Below are 23274 nucleotides of genomic sequence, written 5' to 3' on the forward strand. Positions count from 1 at the left end.
TGTACATGCACATTTTCTCTAAAGCTTTTAAGAACACAGTTTAAAATATCAAGAAACACAGGAGACAAAAACCAGAAAAAGGAATGATGACTAATGACTCCTCAAACACAACAGTTCTGCAACATATCATAAATAACCCTATCACTTTCTCAAACGCAACAGTCCAGTAACATATCATAAACAACTCTTATCCGGAAAGGGAATAACATGAGACCGAGTAGTACAGGTGGAGCAGAAAAAACTAAAGATCAAAAGAAAAGAAACAGGGCAAGAAGATGAGAAAAGATCAAATAAACCTACATACCGCCCAGAGTACATGGCGCTGACTGACAGTGCGTCTCTTTCTGAGGACACCCGACTCCAGTCTGGACACTGACGACAGAAGTGTTGAGATCCAGAAGCTGGTTGTCGATGTACACATCCTTGATGCAGCCTACAAAGTCTTGCTGCGTCACCTGGCCTGTGGAAGGAGCCCAAGGCAGACCACCCAGCTGCAGTGGCCCCGTCAAATCCAGCAAGCGGTGACAGTTCTTGATAGGGTTCTCACATCTGTCAAACAACAGTTGTTCCTCACTTAAAATTTTCTAAAGACTGACCTGTTACAGCAAGCGGTGACTATTCTTGATGAGATTGTCACATCTGTCAAACATCAGTTCTTCCCCGTTTAATTTTTTTTCTAAAGACTTTTTATCTGCTTTTGAAATATTGACACACACGCTTACCTTTTCTGGGAGCGAAAAAAACAAGTTTTGAGCCTGAGAAATGTCACTGAATGGAAACAATAACTCAATAATTTATGCTCAAAGAATAAATCAAAGGAAGGTTGTTTTTCTAATCAAGACAGGAAGACATCCTGAAAAAAGACACTTATACCTATCTGTTTGATCATTCGATCTCTGTCGAGAAGACATGACCAGCAATTAACAAAATCAAAACGAAATGGTTGCAAAAATAAAGTCTGCAACCAATTCCTCATCAGATTAATAAGACAGGTACACTAAAGCTCTTTTAAAGTGATCATGGTAATGACTGAATCAGCTGCACTCACATTTCAGGAAGAACATGGACCACACGGGCAGCACAAGAGTAGTTGTCCAACTTGTCTCCATACAGAATGGCAATGTTGGTGTCACAGTCCTCTCCAACTGTTAAAGTCGCCACCTGAAAAAGAAACAACCAACAATCATTTGCTGTAAAAAAAAACAAAAAAAACTGAGAAATTAAACCTACAACTGACATTAACTTTACTCTGTTGTGTTGTCTCTGCTTTACCAGGACGTTGACCAGTCACCTCAATATCATTATCATCATCATTAAAATAATAATAATAATAATAATAAAGTGCCTCAATCCTCCCACAGATGCAGCAAACTTCAATTAAGAATATTTTGTTCTGTGTATCATCAATCATATTCAGCGATGTTGAGAAATGTGAAGATTGAAATGAAATGAAACTGTGTGTATGATGTTGAGAAATGTGTAGATCAAAATGAAACAGAACTGTGTGTACATCTACAAGTATTTTTTGGGGAAAAAAATGCTTAACGCCATGCATGCTGCTCTGTTATGCCAGAAAGAAATTGTCAGAGGAAAAAACTGTGGGTTTATATACCTAAAGACAGACAGATGTTTTGAAAGAAAACAACACAGCTGTCAAACAGATCCAAACAAACAAAAAAAATTCAGTAAATACTTCTGCAGCAAACGAGGAACATAATTTGAAGCAGCTCTTACAATCTTGATGTGTACATACGCACACATACCTTCTAGGAATGGTACAAAAATATAATCTCAAGCCAGTTATCATGAATCAGACATCAGAGACCTACCCACAAAATAAAACATGAATGCATGCACACATACCCACGCACGCTCAAATCCCCTCTGGTTTAAACAGTACTTAATTTGAAAATGTTGCATTTCAAATACAATGAATATAACAGGACAACAAGAAAGTCCTCTTGTTATGTACAAACACGAAACATGTGACAACTGTTACACATGCACACAAAAGAAAACTAAAAACAAAACAGCTGACACATCAAAAATGAAAAGGAAGCACACATACCCTCTGATGGTACTCTAGCGTGACCTCAAACCACTGCCCAGTGCTGACTCCCCCGGGGATGTAGGTGGAAACCCTGGTGATGTTGTCCCCAAGGCAGAAGCTGAACATCACCTGGCTGTCCACAATTTCCAGACCCACAAAGTCATGCTCCTCATTGAATCGCCCGTTGTACAGCAACAGCCCACTTTTTTCCTGGGTGGCAAACCTGAACATACAGTTTGAAATGAATTAAGAAATATATCGTTTAGCATTATTCCTCCAATTTCTTTTTCTTGTGTGTACAGATATTTGGATGTGTGCATGTTTTGTAATGTTAAAATGGAAAATTCTGAATAAAAACTTTAAAAAAAGAAAGAAAAAAAGTACTGTTAAAGAACAGTAAGATATGATAGCAACATACATTATATATAACTTACAAGTAAAAAATATTACATATAAATAATATCTTGGAGTTTCTCGTTGGCCAAAATGAATGAGCAGACAAAGTGGACTTCGACTTCATCTTTTACTGGACGGCGTCTCAGGTGGGAATGAAGACCTACCCTGGATGCACACAACTGTCCACACACACTGCTTCGAAGAGTCCAGTGCCACAGTCTCTTGTTTACACCTCTCCCATTTCTTCTGGAGAGCTGTTTGATTGTCTCAGAGATGTTCAGCCCCTTTGTGCAGACATGTATCTGTGGTCTTTGGCTGTCACTTCACAGGTTGAGAGATTGATGTCACAGTTCATCAGCCTGCTTCACAAGGTGTCTTTGTACCTCTGAAAGTGTCATCCTTGGTCACAGCTTCCATCCTTCAGCTGGCCATACAGCAACCTTTTGCAGATCCTGCTGTTTTCATGCAGACATGTCCTGACCACCGCAGCTGGCTTCCAGTTAACATGCACACTATGCTTGTGATATGGCATTTTGCCAGTACAGTTTGTTGCCATGTCTTGCCATTTGATATCACATATTCCGCAAAGGCAGCGGTAGTGGAGTTTTTCCAACAACATAATTATAAGCTTTCAGCCACTACAAGTACACCCTCTGGCATGTGGAATAGCTATGAAAGTTTCCACACACCTTCATGTTAGACAATCAAACATGTGCATGTGCATAAACAAATGAGTGGAAACTCGGTACATTCACATAAAAAAAGCAAATCTATATGATATGTAAACTTTATAAAGAATTAGAGCGCTGAAACATTAAATTTTCAAATATCATAATTAACCCATTACCAGAGCTGTAAAATTCTAAGTATATTTAAACAAGTCACATTCCAAATTTTTGGAAAATGTGAATGGCAGTAATTGCAAACATAAAGTCTTGATTTACAACTAAAACTCAATGAATTTTACTGTAATCTGTGAAATAATGTTTGTAAAAGATTTCTTTGTGTGTGTGTGTGTGTGTGTGTGTGTGTGTGTGTGTGTGTGTGTGTTTGTATGCTTTATTGTTTTTATTACAACCACCTAGTTTGTATGAAGAGTTTTTAAGCTTTTCTGTTTTCTTATTACAACTTTGTTTGCATACTTGCTAAACCATTGTTCCAAAGAAACTGACAAAGGCTATTTATCTCAATGTGACTATCCTGAACACAAGAAAACAAATGACCCAACATACTGAGAAGGCTTTGTTCCTTTCTTTCAGTTTTTTCTTTGGTCATAAAAGTCACTTTACTTCTTTATCATTCTGAAAAATAATATCTGATTCTGATTTTAAATGGATGCTACTGTGTGTTTTTGGTTTGCAAGTTTCTGTATAACCCTTAACATAAAAATAGCAATAAAAGATGTTTAACTCTGTGTGTGTGTGTGTGTGTGTGTGTGTGTGTGTGTGTGTGTGTGTGTGTGTGTGTGATCACAAGAGATGCTGAGTGCTAGCTGAACAGAAAGAGAACTTCTTCTCCTCCTAGACCTTTGTTACACATAGTGCTTGATGCATTAGACTAATCCCCAAGGAGCCATCCCAAGTCTTAGTGCAGGCAGGACAAAAGCTTCCATGAGCGTTTGCCAAGTGACAATGCCAGCTGCGCCAATGCTTTTATGTATCCAACTCTCTTCCTCTATACACTAACTGTGTCAAGGGTTCACCATAATCCAAATGCCATTAACTCCTGAAATGGTGAAGAAAGAGCTGAATACTCTGCTGAGAAGAAAGAGGGAACCCTGAAGATTACACATCCCTTCTTTTCGCTATAGCCCCAACCCCTTCCCTGATTCAAACCACACTGGCCAATTTTCAATATTCTGGAATATAAGAACTTAAGAAGCTAAAGATCATTGCCAGTGCAATTTTATTGCTGTGGCTGGAAATTCAAAGGATTTTTTTCTAATGTATGCCCACTCAGCTGGAAGAGAACTGGGTAAAAATCATTCTTACTGCACAGGAAATAGGCGTGTGTGCATGTGTGTGTGTACGCACACATATGTGTGTGTGTGTGTGTGTGTGTGTGTGTGTGTGTGTGTGTGCATGCACATGCATAGGCGTATGTGTGTATGTGTGTGTGTGATGTGTGTTGGTGTATATGTGTTGAAAGACAACATTGACAAGTTTTATTGTCCATTCAGCACTATAACTCCCTTTAGTTGAGAGCAAGAGAGAGAGAAAGAGAAACAGATAGACCAACAGAAAATTATAACATTCTCATACATGTTCTGACAATTCACCACTGCATTTTAAAAGTGTTTACATTTTATAATGGTCTGGAAACATGTAATGAAGAGTTCTCGCAAATGCATTTCATACACTGTTTTCTTTTTGTTATCTTTACACATGTATTTGACATGGCGTGCACACACACACACACACACACACACACACACTCACACACACAAAGCAATGGATAAAAAATAAGATGTGAAACCCAAAGAAAATGTAACAAGCTAGAGAGAGAAAGAGAGACAGACAGACAGACTGACTGAAGAATGAATGAAAGTAACAGAAACAGAAAGTGAGACAGACACAACAGCGCAGACACTGTTAATGACAGCAAAGTGCTAAGTGGAGTGGGGGAAAGTGGGGACATAATGGTGTCCTGGAAAAGCCAGGAGGGAGCCGACCCTAAAGATCAATATTGCCTCACAGCACTGCATTCAATCCCCAATCAACTGCATACCATGCGGAAAAAAGAGCAGCAAGAATGGACAGAGGAAATTCCTAACATCAAAACCCACCTTGCTGTGAAGTTTATTCTCTAGTCAAAGCAGGCAATAACTGCAGTGAACGAGAGTGTGTCAGTATGGTCAGACAGGGTTGGACTGGGTTGGTGTTTACTGGCTTAGTAGCTTACTTGCTTGCTTGACTGACAGACTGAAAGACTGCCAAACTGCTGGCCTGGTTTTTGCAGCATGACACAACAGTAGAATACTGAGACTAAGTTCATTAACACACTGACAGGAAAAGAGAGAGGCATGGATGAACAGTTTGTCTATGAGAGGTTGGAGATTAAAACAGAAAACTAGACTGTTCCAGTTTGGGAAACATTTCAAACAGGTATACACAGGCAAGAGAATGTCATTACAATTATTTTTTAATAAAAAAAAAAAAGGAGGAGACAAAAGAGGCAAAAATACATGCATAAGGACATACACCAGGGCTCAAGGGCTCCACTTGTCTGTTGAGCAACAGCGTTAATGTAAGAGTGAATAGCAGTCAGTTTCAGTGAGCAGATAGATCATGCTTCCCTCCTCCCCTTTTCAATACAACACCTACACCCGATTTTATTTTTCATGTAACCGATACTACTTTTTTTTCTTTCTTTTTTTTTTTTTTTTTTAATGAATTATGTCTGCTGACAGTGCCCCAGACAGAAATTTCCACTCCTTTCCGGTGTGCAAAAAAGTGCACTAGGACAGAATTTTCCCTCTGCATCATTGTAGAAACTTTCCTATTGCAGTATCATTAAATTCATGTGAAATTGTCAGAATCTGAGAGTATTAATTTTCCTTTGAAAAAAGTTTAGGTTATAAACTTATTAGTAGCTTTCATGCTAAAAAAAAAATATATATATATCACCCTCTGCAACTAAAACATCCTGTACATAAAAAAGGCTTGGCACTTAAAGTGTTAATGGAGATCAAGCAGAAATTATTTGGGGTAACATGTAACTTTTATTATCTACTTCAAGTTGTTAGGTCAACTAAAATTATCTGGGAATTTCTCAACCCTGAAGACACAGGAGACTAAAACAGACAGAAAACTACAGGGATGGTTCAAGTCTGGACTCAGATGGACAGGAAAGAAAATATGATTGGAAGACAAAAACAAAAACAAAAGAAAAAAAGAACTAAAGAAGAGACAAAAGAGGCACAGAATGTGACAGATGCATGCTGCTCTAAAGGACACACTCTTTAATATCAGACTAAAAAACATGTCACTCACACACACACACACACACACAGAAAGGAGGAAAGGAAGAGAAAGAGGGACTAGCCTGGCAGAGAGTGTGTAACAATGACAATAATTCTTCCACGCAACTAAGTTAGACAGTGTTAACTATGACAATATGATTCTTCTTCCACTTGAGAGAAGAGTGACAGACATAATTTATACACTGTAGACAGAATGTACAGAGAGTGAAAGAGACAGAGAGACAATGATGTGTATACATAAGAGAAGAGATTAAAAAACACAGAGCCAAAGTGACAAAAACGGACACAGAAAAAGACACAAGCTGGAGAAAGAGAATACCCTTCACAAAAATGGCCTAACCACATGAACCGCATGCTGCTAATAGAAAACAAGGCTAGACACAATAGACACCCACTGTAGGCATGGCTACCTTCCCCACTGGCATGGCTACCCATTCAATGCAGTCAATACCCCACCACTTTTCTCTTTCATCTCATGATCTCCTGGGGAAAAGAAAACCACTGCCTGCCATTCCATCAATACTGGCCACAGGTGAGGGTTTTTGTTCCCTGTTTAATAACAAGCGCTATACATCTGCCCATAAATTAATCTGTCACATCTTAGTGGCTGGGCTAGTGGGTACTTCATTTACCAATACCTGGTCATGCTTGAAAGAGAGAACATGACTCTGTAATGATACCACATCAAAGTTTCAAGATGCAGTCTTATGTTAAACAAAAATGTGGAACTGATAATAACTGTTTTTTATATCAATTTTGAAAACAATGAAACCACCAACTTATTCATTTACAGTATTTTATCTATTCATTCTTTTTAAATGATACTTTTGATTACCTTAGTTGTTGTTGTTTTTTTCATCCATTTATTAAATGTTTGATGTTTTTTGGTTTTTATGTTTTTTTTGGTTTTTTGTTTTCTTTGTTTGTGTGTGTGTGTGTGTGTGTGTGTGTGTGTGTGTGTGTGTGTTTGTGTGGAGGGGTCTGGTGTGTCGGTGTGTTTTGAAATGTAAAATGGAAATTTTGAATAATAATTACAAATTACAAATTACAAACATGAAACTACCACTGCCATTAACAATAATTATAACATCAACGATTTTAATGTTCATTGTTTTAATATTACTGTTGCCCATGATCAAATTATTATTTTCATTTTCAGGTGTTAAAAGACTCCTGTCCACCCTCATCATTGCATGTGCACACACGCACACACACACACGCACACACACACACACACACAAACACACACACACTGTGAAAGCAGAAATGCAAAATAAAGAAATGGAAAGCAGAAAAGCAAATCACACTTTTCCCCCAACAGATTAGAGATAGAGGAGGGTGGAGGGGGGGCAAAAAATGAACTGATTTCAATAAATTGTAATTGCTATCTTTGGTGTACATCTGTCAACCCAACTCCAAACGCACATCCACAATGCACACTGCAATTTTACAACTTCATCACATCTTGGGAACTCATACAATAAAGTTCTCAAAACAATTACTCTGATTCGCTTTTTGCTGAATCTCATGTGAACAGGTAATAATCACCACCATTCTCACTACAACAGTGGCTGTCTGAGTCACTTCTCTGGGGAATGTTTGCTGAGCTGTGGATCAATGTTGTCCTGTTTGACCTCTCACACAACCAAACCTCTCCTTAGTTTACTCTTGTTCTTGACCTCAGTAAAGGTGGACTGACACTTGGCTGCTGTTAGTACCTTTTGGGGAGCCGAAAGAAAAGACAGACAAGTTTCAAGAAAGAAAATTATGCAGAGGAAAACAGACAGGAAAGGGGTGGTGGGCAGGTAGTCATGTTGGGGTGTGGGAGAGGAAGGTACAAATGGAGAGACATACATGGCGAGAGTGAGAATGAGACTGAATTAATGAAAGACTACTGAAAAAAAATGAAAACCAGAAGAAAAAAAAGAGACTAGATAGTAGATTAAATTTAAAAAAAGAAAAGATTTTAAGACTCATTACTCTCTCTCTCTCTCCGTCTCTCTCTCACAATCCTAACAAATATCATGGTTGGAAAGCATCAATGAGAGAAATCACTCTCCAGCTGGAATGACCAAAATATGACTGATGTGATCCTGAATATTAATTTGGGTCAAAGCTACATTGATATATAGTCTGGCAGGCTGAGAGGAATCACTGTCCACAGATGGCACACACACACACACACACACACACACACACACACATATGCATGCATGCACACACGCGCACACACACACACATGCACGCACATGTGCAAACACACATACACAAACATACATGAATTTGAAATGGCTGTTCCTTCAAAATCGGCCAAAGAAAAAACAGTAAATGAAAGAAAGAATTAACAAACAAGCAAAAGAGAAGTTTAAAGAATCAGTAATGACTTAAAGTGCTCAACACCAACACACACTCTGTCACACACAAACACTTCAGAAAATGCCCACTCACTCCTCACATGTCTGTTACACAGTAACCTCCAATGATACAACAGTAGGTATATTCCAGGGCTTTCTTTGTATGGGAGCTGGCAGGAGAAGGGGACATCAACTAAGTTATTTAGCTCTCTTATGCTGGTCACAATGCATCGTATGAAAAAAAAAATCCATGGCTGCAACACAACAACTAAGCCACAAAAGAAAGCTAAAAAGCAAGAAATAGGCAACAACACAAAAAGGAAGGGGGAATAGCAGAGGTGAAGTGGTGACCTCAAGAATGAGACTTTGTTTACACAAATACCTGACCTATGCATAACAAAAACCAGGATATGTCACTCAGATGTCGTTTACTTGTTATGGTAATTGTTGTGCATTATCTCTATTGATAGAGTGTGTCTGATTTTTTTTTAGTTTTTATTGTGAATATTATGTCTATTTTGAGTGCACTGCTTTGGTTATAAATACAGTGATGCCAGATTCACATGCACTGTCCTGTAAATGCTGTCTTAAAAATGAAATTTTGTTTAACCATTACACTGTAAAATTTTATGCACATGAATGCATACAACACACACATGCCAAAAGGAAATCCAGTAAGCAGAAATGCAAAAAGTGAAGGCGGGGCAAATTACAAAGACACTCACATCATCCTGATGGTGAAGCGATTTCGGCTCTTCAGAGAGGGAAAAGTCATATACGATGCTTTCCTGAAGCTGCGGACCTTGAGGCGACAGAACTGGTCATAGTTGCCATCATCAGGACATCCATCACAACGGAATCCTCCTTTGATTAAAGGCACACAGACTGAAGGGGGTCCACAGAAGTCTTGAGGGCAAGAGATGGCATCATATTTCATTGTCATGTTCACCTCACAATTCTCTCCTGCAACAAAAAGAAATCAATATGATGTTCAGAGTAACATAAGTCTTAAGTATATATGATGTTCAGAGTAACATAAGTCTTAAGAGACCTTTGCACCAAAAAAACCACCTATATTATGAAATTCTGTTTATTGAACATGTTAACAGAACAACCCCCATTCCTTGTCGAATGCAAATTCTCACCCAAATGCTCCATCAAACCGAATGGGCAACTGAGATCACAATTCATTAAAAAAAAAAGTTGTAAAAAAAATATATATAAAAAAAACCCAAAGGCTTACAATCTTGTCAACAACTCAAATTCATGAAATAACAGGAAAGAGTAAGTAACAAACAACATAAGAGAGAAGAAACATTATTCAAAACAAAGGTGAGAAAACAGGACATTACTAAAGAACAGAGATACAGAGACACACAGGTACTTAAGGAGTGAAAGAAAAACAAGCAATGCACCTGTAAAGTCACCAGAGCAAGCACAGGTGTACCCACTCTCATGTGGGATGCAGGTGCCTCTGTTTTGACATGGCATGGAGTAACAGAGGTCCACCTCTACGTCACAGTCATTGGCCTGAAACCTGCCTGTAACAACAATCCCACCTTGATGAATCAACACATCCACACTCTCTTCCACCAACCATCCTTCCTACATAATATTCTTATATGTGGATGCAAGTGTGTTTTGATGCCTGGTTTTTCTCTGTGACACACTGCTGCTAGATTAGTGAAAAAGGTACAGAGTAGTATTTTTCACAAGACAGGAATCAATTCGTGCCAGAGTATGCACCAGTGGGTCATGGTATAAGTAGTATGTGTTAACAAACAGAACATTTGCATTTTCATAATACAGCAGTTCTAAGAAAACACCATTCATCACTCCCTGTGCACAATAAAAACAACTTGAAAGAGTAAATTCTCGACAAAGAACCCTATCAACACATTGTATGTTCACTGCAACAATACATAAACAAAACAATGGTCTGACCTTACTTAAAAATACTTCTTGAGCATTCAGGTAAACAAAATTATTTTCAGCTTTTCATCAGTATTCTGGTATCTACACTGGTTTCTATGTCAAGCTTTCAGTAAGCATCTGCAGCTTTTGTATTACAGTATCTGAGCTGTAGATATGTGAAAAATATAGTAAGCATCTCCATGACTTATGCAGTATCCATATTTCCAGGTAAATCCAAAATTTATATGATACTGATGCTAACTGACTGCTGTAATATCATTTTAAGACATGCAGTTTCCTATTAGGTTGCTTAGTTGAGTTTCCACCAGTTGATGTAAGTCGTTAAGACCAGGAACAGATATATCAGTGATGATAGCTATTCAAATAAAACTTCTTAATGCCAGTAACTGCATTTTGACTGAATTTTCCTCAACTGTCCACTTGCAAAAAAATAACATGAAAACAGTTTATGTAATTCATAAGCTTCAGAGTGTACTAATCTACAATATTCTGCTCATATACACCTATAGTTAATTTTCTCTCACCTGCAAAACCATGAGGACATGGACACTTATATCCGTTATCTGGGTGGATGGGTCGGAAAAGCACAGTGGAAGATGAGATGAAGGGCCTTGGTTCACCCCAACGCACCATGGACTGACACACAGAATAGCTGGGACAAGGCTCAATCAGGCACAGGTTGTCATCAAACGGAAGCACCTGCAATTGCAAATGACAAAGCAAACTGTGATCTTAGCTCCCACTCATTTCATTTTCTTTCGTCAGGGTTGGTGCACAAGGAATGAGGAAAATGGAGAGGAAAGTCAAACATGTTTAAAAAACAAAACAAAACTGAACTGTTTAACTGAACAGGTCACTGGCTCATGTGAGAGACAGGGGGGGAGAGAGAAAGAGAGAGGCAGATCTGAAGACAATTAACTTTAAAGTTAAGCACATTGTTCAAGAACAAAAGTCCTGATATGAAAATTTAAGAAAAGTGCATATAATTATATGTGCATGCACGCATGTGTCATTCTGTATGACTGGCTGTCTAGATGTGCACATGTATTTCCTATGACAATGAGCTTAAAAACACCAGTGATTTCAAATGCATATAACTATCTCAGCAGATCCCACAACTATTTTACTTACTTTATCGAGACGTAAACTTTCTGGCAGGACATGTTTAAGTATCACCCAAGGTTTTCTTTTAAAAACATGAATTCCACAGGTACTTCTGTAACAGCAAAAAAAAAAAACAAACAAAAAAACCCAAAGGAAAAAAAAAATTGCTGTGAACTCACCTGCAATGCAGACAGGTTAGCCAAATGGGATCTATACAGGTAAATGTACTCTCTCAGGTACTCTGGAGAATAGAAAACATCTTGTGTCCGTCCTTGCACAGTCACGCTCCCCTGCCGCACAGATACAGAGACATTCAGTATCTGTGCCGGGGCCACATCAGTGTCGTCCTCGATGTTGATAATGAAGATGTTGGTAGGATCGGTGCTGAAGATGTTGGCAAGGGCATCAGTAAAAAACTGCACAAACACACAAACACATAGACAAAGTCAAAGGATCCATCTCTGAAAGCCACAACTATATATCAGTATATTTTGATGATACTGATTTAATTTGCTTTTATTCTCTGCCATGTTTGAACAATACAGAAACTGAGAAAGGTTCCCACCTACATACAAGTATGGACAATAAAACCTATTCTCAAGCTGATTTATCTGGATTCCCAAAATATTTCAAAATATATTTATGTGCATTACATGGATGATGAATGGCATATATATGTAAAACATATATATATATATATAAAGGAACTATTTCCCACAAACACTGAAACTTAAATGCTGACAATAAAAAGAAAAATCATGCATTGATACAAAAGTAACAATACATAATTTCATAAAAGAGTCAATGAAACAAAACAACAACAAAAAACAAATAAACAGCACTTCTCTTTCAGAAATGACATCGACCTGTTGAGCACAGTCTGATAAAAATGAAAGCTTTTTTTTTTTTTTTAATGAGTAGTTTGCTAACTTTTTTATTTTTAGCACTGTGAATAACAATAAGCTAATGGTTCTTTTTATCTTTACTACTGGAGTCAATACATAATAATTTTTTTATACTATTCACTTTTTTCTTTAACAATAAAATAGGCAACACATTACCATGTCCCTGATTTACTTCACTATTCTGTCATGACTGGATGACATATTATGATACTATGTATAGAACAGCTTAATTCAAGGAACCATCTACATCAAAAGGTGAATTCTGAGGTTTGAAACATTTAAAAGTAACACGCCAGGGTCCATGATCTTACCTTGAGTAAAGATGACAGGAAGGCAGACTCTGTCATCTTGTTGAGACGTATGGTGACACTGTCGTGTAGCATTTCTGGTGTTACGAGGCGTACATAAAGTCTACATGTCGCTTTCACCTCATTCTTTCCATCTGAAAATACAATAATAAAGGTCACATTCTAACAGCTCATGGTGAAATAATCATAAATAAAAAAGAAAAGAAAAAAGAAAGCAATGAAAAAATTTTTTTCAGCAAAAGATAAGCTTGCTGCATAATTTTTACAATGTTTAATTTCATCAGTTTCAGTTTCAGTAGCTCAAGGAGGCGTCACTGCATTCGGACAAATCCATATACGCTACACCACATCTGCCAAGCAAATGCCTGACCAGCAGCGTAACCCAACGCGCTTAGTCAGGCTTTGAGAAAAAAAAGATAAATAAATAAATAAATAGATAAAAAATAAATAATAATTATGATATTTAAAAAAAAAGAAAAAAAAGGTAATAGTAATGAAAATAATAATAAAATAATAATAATAATAAATAAGTAAATAAATAAGACAACAATGATGATAAATAAGCAAATAATGTAAAACATGAAGACACACATTCACACATACACCCACACATGCATAACAGATATGAACCAAACACGCAGTTTCACAGATATGAAAGCACAGTCAAATACATATAAACGTACATGAGCTCCAACACACACACACACACACACACATACACATACACACACATACACACACACATTACCCTGCACCTCCTCTACCCCCTCCTCCACACACTCATTTCTAGTCTATGTATCGCAGCTTCCACGGCACACACACACACACATAACGCTTACTTGTACAAGCACACACACACACGCCCATATCTCCCACCCCCAACCCCCCACACATATATACAAAGATATATATAATATATACGTTCCAATATCCTTTTGCTCCCACAGTGTAGGCATGCATACACTCACATACCTCATCCTCTACCCCACCTCCTCTCTGCACCCCTACCTCCCCCTCACACACACACACACACACACACACACACACACGCGCACAGAACTCTCCTGACACTTGTGTACACTTACACTCTCACGCATGCACAAACGCACTCAAAAACACAGACCCACACATACACACAAACACACACGCACGGAGGCTGCCACTGATTGGCCGCAAGAGGGATGGGAAAAGATCTCTGATGCCAAGAACGTGGCGTCTATTGTGTTGCTCAGTCTATTGGATTTGGAAAAGCCCACAGAGACTCTGTTCCATTTTGAAGAAAACTGTTGGTTTGGAAATGATGCCGATATTTGTTTGATTTGCAAAGCATCGTGCTCTACCTTTCATGTTAGACTTATGGCCGCTCCCTCTCTCTGCTTTTATTTCTTTGAGGCGATCGATGGTGTGATGGCCTTGTACCTTGTACCTTTTTGATATTCTTTGACTTTTCTGAGATTTCCGATTTTCCTAGATGTAGGCTGCTCGTTGGTGTTGCGTTACCAGCAAGTCTGTCAGCTCGCTCATTTCCCTTAACTCCTGCATGTCCCGGGCAGTATGACCATGTTTTTTAATCTGAAAGTTGCGCATTGCCTTATGCCACTCTGGGCTTCCCATTCCGTTTTCAATTTTCATCAATGCATGGCAATCAATCTATTTGTGATAAAGATTACAATCTTTACTATTTTAGCTTTAAAACCTGAAAACATTTTTTCTTTAAATTAATATATATATATATATATATATTTTTTTTTTAACTGTACAATGATTTAAATGAACTATTTGCATTAACTAACTTTGTTTCACATTTCTTTGTCAACATTACACATGAGCCAATCTTTTGGGTCTGAGGGACTTTTATCATTATTCTAAAGGGTCCAGGACAATCTTCAGAGGGTCACTCTATTAGTCTATAGCCTATTGCTGTACATGTTACTGATGAAAGTGAGGGCAGTGGGGAGGGGGATGCACACTAGTAGTGGCAAGGAATATTTAGATTTTTTGTTAACAAGACTGAAAAAAGCAATGATAAAGTCTGCGTTGCATTATTCATACTTTAAGTTTAAATACTATCAATCCACATGCACAAAACTTTGTGTAAGACAGAGCAAAAGAGTGAAACTGAAAGAGAAATGAACTTTTGAAGGGGTGGGACAAACCAACAAGTAAGACATAGTAAGAGCAATATATCTTATAATGATAATATCATAATGAGAAGAAGAACAAGAACAAGAAGGCACAGAAGAAGACGAAAGGCTTTATCATTGTCTGATTGTGTTGTTTAATGTACATAACTTTATGTTGTTTAAAACTTTAAACTGTCTTTTACACACTTATACTAGATCTATTTAACATGGTATACATGCAGAAATTTGGACACTGTCATACAAAACTATTTTAGTTGTCATGCATGCACTAAAGCCAAGCAGATCTGTTGTATGATATGTAAGATGATGCATGATCTACAGCTTCTCTTACAGCTCGGAGCATGATGTCATGCTGTTGTTTCGCATACCATTCAAAAGTAAATTAAAACTAACAGTGTTTTCATCTTATACCAATAATTACTATGTTTTATATTGATGCAGTCGTTTCACACACCATTCAAAAGTAAATTAAAAGTGTTCTCGTCTCATACCAAGAATTACTACGTTTTATGTTACCAATTTTGTGGAATTTATGTGTAGAATTAAACAAAAATCGGTTTTCAAGTGATCACTATGTGGTTTTTCAAAATGAACCAATAACCACTGAAAATGTCACAACTCATGACAATCTCGTGTGGACTGTTTTGCGTATTACCTTCCCCATTTACCCTCTCCCATTCGAGCATTCATTTAGTGTGTTAGATCCCGGTTGTGCATTTTTTACGTGCAATCGGGCAGTCTCGTTTGTGTGCTTGTGTCACTGCTGAACAGAGTTTAAAGTCTCTCTGTTCGGTCAGTGACACTTCTCTAGGCTTTTCACCCGTGGCCTTCTTAGAGGAAGGTCGTGTCTGTTGGGTTTGGGTTTTTTTCCCCAGTTGGTACCCTTAACTGAGGATGGCCTTTCCTCCGGGTGGCCATGTTTTTCTGTATTCTGTGTGCTCCAGCTCAGAAGGAGTGCCCTGCTGGACGTGTCTCGTCTTTGTTTTGTTTTTTTATTTATTTCCAGCATCAGGGTAGTGGTACCCGGTTGGCAGTTTTCAGCATCCCACTTCCTGTGCCATTTGTCCTCCCACCTGTGCCGGCTGGGTAGCATTGGTGCTGCAGTGGTCTGTTTGCAGTTTTCCCTCGCTGCCCTCTTCTCGTCACTGTCATCGTGTACCTGCTTTCATCGTCCTCGTTTTCTTCAGTCTTCGTTGTCCACGTCATTGTTTGTTTTTTGGTTTTTTATTATCTGGTGTTGTGCAGAGTGTTTCAGGTTTTCTTTGTTTACTAACTGTCCTGAGTGCACAACATTCTTCAGACAGTTTTTTTTCGCTGGACGGACAGGTCTTCAAGCTCTGTGTTTTTTTTGTGGGTTATTTATCCATTCTGCTGTCGTTTAAGTGTATCAGCTGTTATGGCTGGGATTGTGGTTATTGTTTTATTAGTCAAGTTCTGTGTGTGATGGAATAAATGTATGTGAACCCCAAATTATTTTAGTCTGTGTTTGTGTTGTCTGGGTGTTAGTGCTGGGCTGGGTGGGGGTTTCTAGTCTGCTCTCTTATACAGCGTGACAGAAAAGCTAAGGCTTCAGTTAGACAAATCCATTGGTGCTAAGAACAGCTATGTAGCTTGAAGGGTAGACAAGCAATGTAAAAGAAAGATGTAATAACCACTTACAGAGCTCTGGCTGTGTCAAGGCAGCTGGCCAAGGCATACAAGAAGCCCTCTGACTACCCATGTTTTTATTTGTTTATTCAGCAAAGGCACAGAAGAAAAACAAAGAACCATTGGAAAGAGAAGAAATTCAACATGGACATTATATCCAACTTCCAAGGTTATGTGCTAAACATCACTCAAGTTACAGGCTTTGTGAAAATAGGCAAAGTCCCTGTTTTCCAGTTTTAGCTCCAGTGTACATAGATGGTAAGGCTGCCGATAGTATGTTGCATACATATGTAACATGCCAGAATGTATACATTACAACTTCAGAATCTGTTGCTGTGTGAGTGTGCAGCAAGAACAATAAATCACTGGGTTACTGCCTCAAGCCTATATTTTCTGAACCTGTCCTGTCTGTTCAACAACCCCATTATCAGAGCTTGCCATGCAAACTATCAGATTACAACCTTTAGACTAAACTACAGCTGAAACTTGCTCACCTGCATGAAAAAAAGTTCTAGAAAAAACTATACAGAGAGCACTAGAATGAAAAAAGAGGGTGTTCTATTTTGAAAGTAGGAGTACTACTTAGGACTACAAGTATATATATATATATATATATATATAAAATTATATATACATACATTATATATATTTTTTTTTTAATGCACACACACGCGCACACGCACACATACACACACAAATTTAAGACTATGTGAAACAGTATCTGGATACAATCTTGAGCAAATTTCAATACATGTACTATATATATATATATATATATATATATATATATATATATATATCATTACATGTGTATTGTATGTGCACATGTGCAAATACCTGTGCATATTATGATCTATCATAGGTGGGGTTTTTCTGTGACTTGATTCTATATAAATTTCATAATGATCATGATGTGAATTCATACACATTGATCACTCAAAATCAAACACGTATTGTCCACACATGCTGTGGTCACTAAAGCACACAATATAAAACTAAATTACAAAAGATTATGCAGCAGCAAGTCTCAAAATTGTACTGGAGTAGAACAATGGCTGAGTGAAACATGTCAAGAGTGCAAACAACTGGGCTTCACTAAGCTCCCACCCTGAGTAAGCCTGATAAGAACTAAATCCCTGCTCTTCTCAAGTCGCCCCTCTGTCAAGACACCCAAGACTATCCTTTCCATGGCAAGGGGTGCCAAAGCCCAATACCATGCCTCAGTGCTATAATTTCAGTACTTGCTGACATGTGTAGTCATGTTTCACCTGTCTTGCTGTTATACAAAACTGCTCTGCTAAATAAGCCAATGAAATTGATCTGTCTGACATATAAAACAGGCACAGATCGGCTTGAAATAAAATGTTAAATAAAACCTGTGCATAATTTGTTTCACTTTTCAGTTGATACAGAAAATATATATATATAGAATATTTTATTTTCAATGAACATAGCCAAGTCCTGTGCATAGAAACATGTGTTTGCCCGATATATTATACATGTGCTTTATACATATATGTATTTAAACATCTGTGGACACTTACACTTAAAATTAAATATATAATTTTCACATACAATAATCCATAATAGCTGAGAAGATCAATCTAATATCTGACATGATGATTGTTCACAATAATATCATCAATGCAAGTGTATGATGATCAATCATCACTACTGCAAATTTCACACACACACACACACACACACACACACATGCACACACTTACACACAACAGAGACAGAGAGATTGAGATAGAGAGAGAGAGACAGATAGACAGACAGACAGACAGACAGACAGAGAGAGCAAAGAAACATGGAAAAAGAAAAGGGAGGACAAGCCCAGAAATGACTGTCAACAGCTCCTGCTCGTAAAGTTCAGGGGTCACTTTACAATGGAACAGGGAGGGGGCACACATGTATAACACACGTTTTGAACACCTGAAATTCTACTGCACACTTAATCTTTGTTCTGTTTTTGAACAATATCATGAAGGTATATATATTGCTTTTGGTTGTTAAAAATGTTAAGAAATGCCCTTATCAGCAAAATTATGTTTTCTTGCTGAAGTATCACAGCAATTCACAAATTGTGCCCTGTTTTTTCATTATTCACCAATTTAAACAAACTTGTTTTTAAATCTGCTGTGGTTTGGTATTGTTGCCTTACTATGCAACATGTTTTTAGTCCTGATGACCCAGTTTTGTCTGCCAAATGCCAACAGACTTTAACTTGTTAAGTTTGTTTTGTTTACTAAAAGAAATCTGTATAATTTATTACATACATGTATACATACACTGAAACCTGCAATAAAATGACTGGATACATGTGTAACTGACTTCCTACAAGTACTGAAGTAGTACAAAGTTCTACAACTGTACAAGTTTACCCTGCTGGTTGGTGCAATCAACGTTCACAATAAACATTAAATTCAATATTATATACTGGATATACCGGTAATGAGAATATTCTCTGTAACAAAAACTTCTGAGATCATTGGGAAAAAAAAGTTGTACAGAACATGTCATCAGATACATGCACTGGCCACATTTTAAAACAAATATACTTCATCAGTTCATGCTTCATAAACCATTTTACTGATGATCATAACCAATTTCCTTATTTTCAGCTTTACATACTAATCACCAGTTACACTTATTAAGTTATTAATACAGCTTTGGTCTGTGGACAGTAAACAAATGAGCTGAAAGGCCTTTCCACCTTTTGTAGCAGTCAAAACAATGAACTTATGAAGCAAGCAAAATCTCCTTATCCCTTTTCTACATAATGCTACCACCAAAGGATTTGTTTTCTTTTTCTTTTTTTGAATCTGAGCTAACACAACATGCTAGCTAAAACAAATTTCTCTTGATGCTGGGACAATCTTAAACTGTTAAAGACAGTCAAACCTCTTCAATAATCAAATAAAATATATTTGAACTATGCTTTACTTTGCACTGTAGTTAACTGTTAAATCAAATTTTCTTTTAAATTATAGTTTTCATAAACTATTATTCACTATCAATAACTGAATTAGTAACTGAGTTACACTTTAAAAGTAATAACATTTACTGACACAACATGAATAATCTAAAACTATTCAATCAAACACAAAGAAAGTTCTTTCCCCACTAGAGATAGCAAGTTTAGTGACGGAGTGGGAGAAATAGAGAGCCTCTGTGTGTGTGTGTGTGTGTGTGTGTGTGTGTGCGAGCGCGCACACACGTTCATACATGTGTGTGTGTATTATGTGCGTGTGTGTGTGTGTGCATGTGTGCAGTGTGTGTTGTTTGTGTGTGTGTGTTGTGTGTATTGTGTGTGTGTGTGTCACTGTGTGCATCTCAACTGTCTGTGCCAATGTGTGGGTGCTGCAAGAATACAGATATATGTTTCCATACATGCATATTTTTTGTGTGTGCATGCCCACTGAAAAATATATTCTATGAGAACAAGTTGTTCAAGGATGCTGGAGGGGGGAAGGGATGTAGGATCGAGAACAGAGAAAGGCATGGACTTTAAACATTTAACCATGTTTAAAAGAGTACAATTATAATCATTTTCAAAAGACTACAATTGAAGAGGATGGAGGTATCTCATCGTTAGAGAGATCTGTCAAATAATAGGCAGACAGAAATGAGGAAATGACAGAAGAATCAAAATATCCAGACAACAGCACAACTTCTTAGACTAAGTTTGAGAGATATGCTTTCTTACCTGATACGCTCACTTTGAAGGTTCCATTCCTTGGCACATCAGAGTCAAGTCGACTGTCCAGTTTGATCTCCCCTGTAGACACGTTCAGTTCCAGCAAACCAGCTTCATTCCCAGAGACAATCTTGTATACAAGTAATTCCTGGTCTGAGACATCTGGGTCAAATGCAGGAATTCGCCCAATGGGCTCACGTGGAAAGCTTCCACCATAATTATTGTAGATGATGGAGAAGTCTTGCAGCTTTGGAGTGTTATCATTGACATCACGCACATTGATGAATACTGTTGTTGTCGAGAACTGTGTCTCTGATGCAGCTCGGAGAATGACTTCATAGCGTTTCTTGTCTGATTCATAATCTAATGGGATAAGAGTGGTGATGATGGCTGGTTCCCCTCTTCTTCCAGAGAGCTGGAAAGAGTCCACATCTGGGCCTCCAGCAAAGCTGTATTCTACCAGAGCATTAATGCCTTCATCTGGGTCAACAGCAGTGATCTGAGCTACTGTTGATCCAATTGGACTGTTTTCAGCAATGTAGACATTAAGTTCACTTGCTTCAAACTGAGGATGGTTGTCATTCACATCATTCACTTTGATGCGCACAATAACAGAAGAAGACTGTGGAGGTGTTCCCCGGTCAACGGCAAGAGCAACCAACTCATAATTTGGAATTCTTTCCCTATCTAAGTATTTGGCAACCCGGATCATACCAAGTGCACTGTCAATACTGAAATCACCATTCCCATCATTTCCACCTTTAAAGGTGTAGAACACTTGACCGTTTGCATCTTTGTCATAGTCTCGAGCTCTGATCTGTAGCACCGACTCTCCTGGCAATGCATCTTCACTTATATCTCCAGAATAAATTGTTTCTGAAAATTCTGGTTTGTTGTCATTCTCATCATTAATGGTAACATCAATTGTTTCACTGTCTTGGAGCTGAGGCTTTCCATTGTCTGTGGCTGTCACTCTAAGCATGTAGGCAGGCTGACTTTCTCTGTTTAGTGTGACTCTTGTTGTAATCTCACCAGTGTTTGGGTCGATTGCAAAGGCTTTTACCCCTGGATGTAAGGAATACGTGATACGAGCATTTTCTCCTCTGTCACGATCAATGGCTCTTACCTTGAAGACACTTGTTCCAATTGGAATGTTTTCATCCACAGCAAACTGAAATGGAGTAGCCTGGAATTCTGGGGCATATCTGTTGGTGTCGGTGATATTTATGAAGACCTGGGCAGTGTCCTTTCTACCACCATTATCTGTAGCAATGACAGTCAGGGCATAGCGATTGTTCTGTCTGGCATCTAATTTCTTTTTGACAGTGATCAGTCCCTGACTGGAAATCATTAGAAAAGCGTCTCCAATATTGCCTGATGTAATTTCATAATGAACTCTGGCATTTTCACCTTCATCTTGATCTTCAGCTGTGACTCGAATGACTTCATCACCAATGTTTGCTTCTTCAGACACTGAGGCATCATAAATCCTGCTCGTGAACACTGGAGCATTGTCATTGATGTCACGTATACCAATTGTCACAGATGTAGTAGCTGAAAGCTTCGGACTGCCATTATCTACTACTTTAACGACCAATGAATATTCTTGCCTGTGCTCACGGTCAATCTTGCCACTGGTTGTGATCCAACCCGACAATGAGTCAATAACAACAGGTATAGACTGATTGTCATTGCTGCTGACAAAACTGTAGGACAGTTCTGAATTCTGTCCACTGTCTCTGTCAACTGCTTGAACTTGAATAATGCTTGCACCAGGATCACTGTTTTCTACAACGTCTGCTGTGTAGGATAAAGATGTAAAAAAAGGTGCATTGTCATTCACATCAATTACGTGCACTAAAACAGATGCCGTCCCTCTCAATCTCATTGACTGAATGGCTTGATCTTCAGCCCGAACTGTCAGCTGATATTTTTCTTCATATTCATAGTCAAGCTCCTCAACCAGGTAGATTTTACCATTGTTGGCATCAATGTGAAATTTTTCATGGTTGTTTCCTGAGAGCTGATACAGAATATCTGCATTTTCTCCATCATCTGCATCAGTTGCTGTCACTTGTAGGATGGGATTAGAATTGCTCGCAGCTTGATCTTCTCTTATGTTGATTCTGTAGGATGTTTCGGAAAACACAGGAGCATTGTCATTGTCATCAGTTATAGTAATATTCACAGTAGCAGTGGATGATTTTCTTTCACTGAAATCGCCTTGGTCAACTGCTTGGATGAGCAGCTGATAATGCTGATGTGATTCACGGTCTAATTCTTGCATGGTAGATATTTCCCCATGCACTGGGTCAATCTTAAAGGCATCATTGGGGCTTCCTGGATTCAGAATGTTGTATCGAATTATGGAATTGTCACCAAAATCTTTATCTGTTGCCTGTACAGTCAGAACAGGATAGTCCACAGCTTGGTTCTCAGAAACTGAGACGTTGAAAACTTGTTTGTTAAACTGTGGGGCATGATCATTAACGTCATCAACTATGATGGTCAATGAGGCTGTGGCAGATTTAACTGGGACTCCATGATCTGTTGCTGTAACTAAAAAGTAATGAGCCCTAATCGTCTCACGATCAAGTTTGACAGTTGTGTTAATGGTCCCCGTTAGTGGATTGATGACAAACCTGCTCTGACTGAGGACATCTCTTGTTGGTCTCATGCTGTAGGTCAGAGTCCCTGCTCCTTCTGTATCTGTGTCAGTTGCAGTGATTGTGACCACCTGCACACC

At 38.2% G+C, this 23274-nt stretch overlaps 1 protein-coding gene across 1 annotated transcript in view; it reads right to left on the minus strand.

Annotated features, from left to right (window-relative positions):
- Window positions 1-23274, minus strand: part of LOC143284560 (cadherin EGF LAG seven-pass G-type receptor 2-like) — a 64059-nt gene that overhangs the window by 39444 nt on the left and 1341 nt on the right. The window contains 9 exon segments of the mRNA XM_076591349.1: window positions 305-549; window positions 1049-1161; window positions 2069-2273; window positions 9508-9745; window positions 10198-10323; window positions 11242-11416; window positions 12001-12237; window positions 13038-13168; window positions 20538-23274. Of these exon segments, the coding sequence (XP_076447464.1) occupies window positions 305-549; window positions 1049-1161; window positions 2069-2273; window positions 9508-9745; window positions 10198-10323; window positions 11242-11416; window positions 12001-12237; window positions 13038-13168; window positions 20538-23274 (4207 nt within the window).

Source organism: Babylonia areolata, chromosome 8 (genome assembly GCF_041734735.1).
Source record: "Babylonia areolata isolate BAREFJ2019XMU chromosome 8, ASM4173473v1, whole genome shotgun sequence".
In the NCBI taxonomy this organism is placed as follows: Eukaryota; Metazoa; Mollusca; class Gastropoda; order Neogastropoda; family Buccinidae; genus Babylonia; species Babylonia areolata.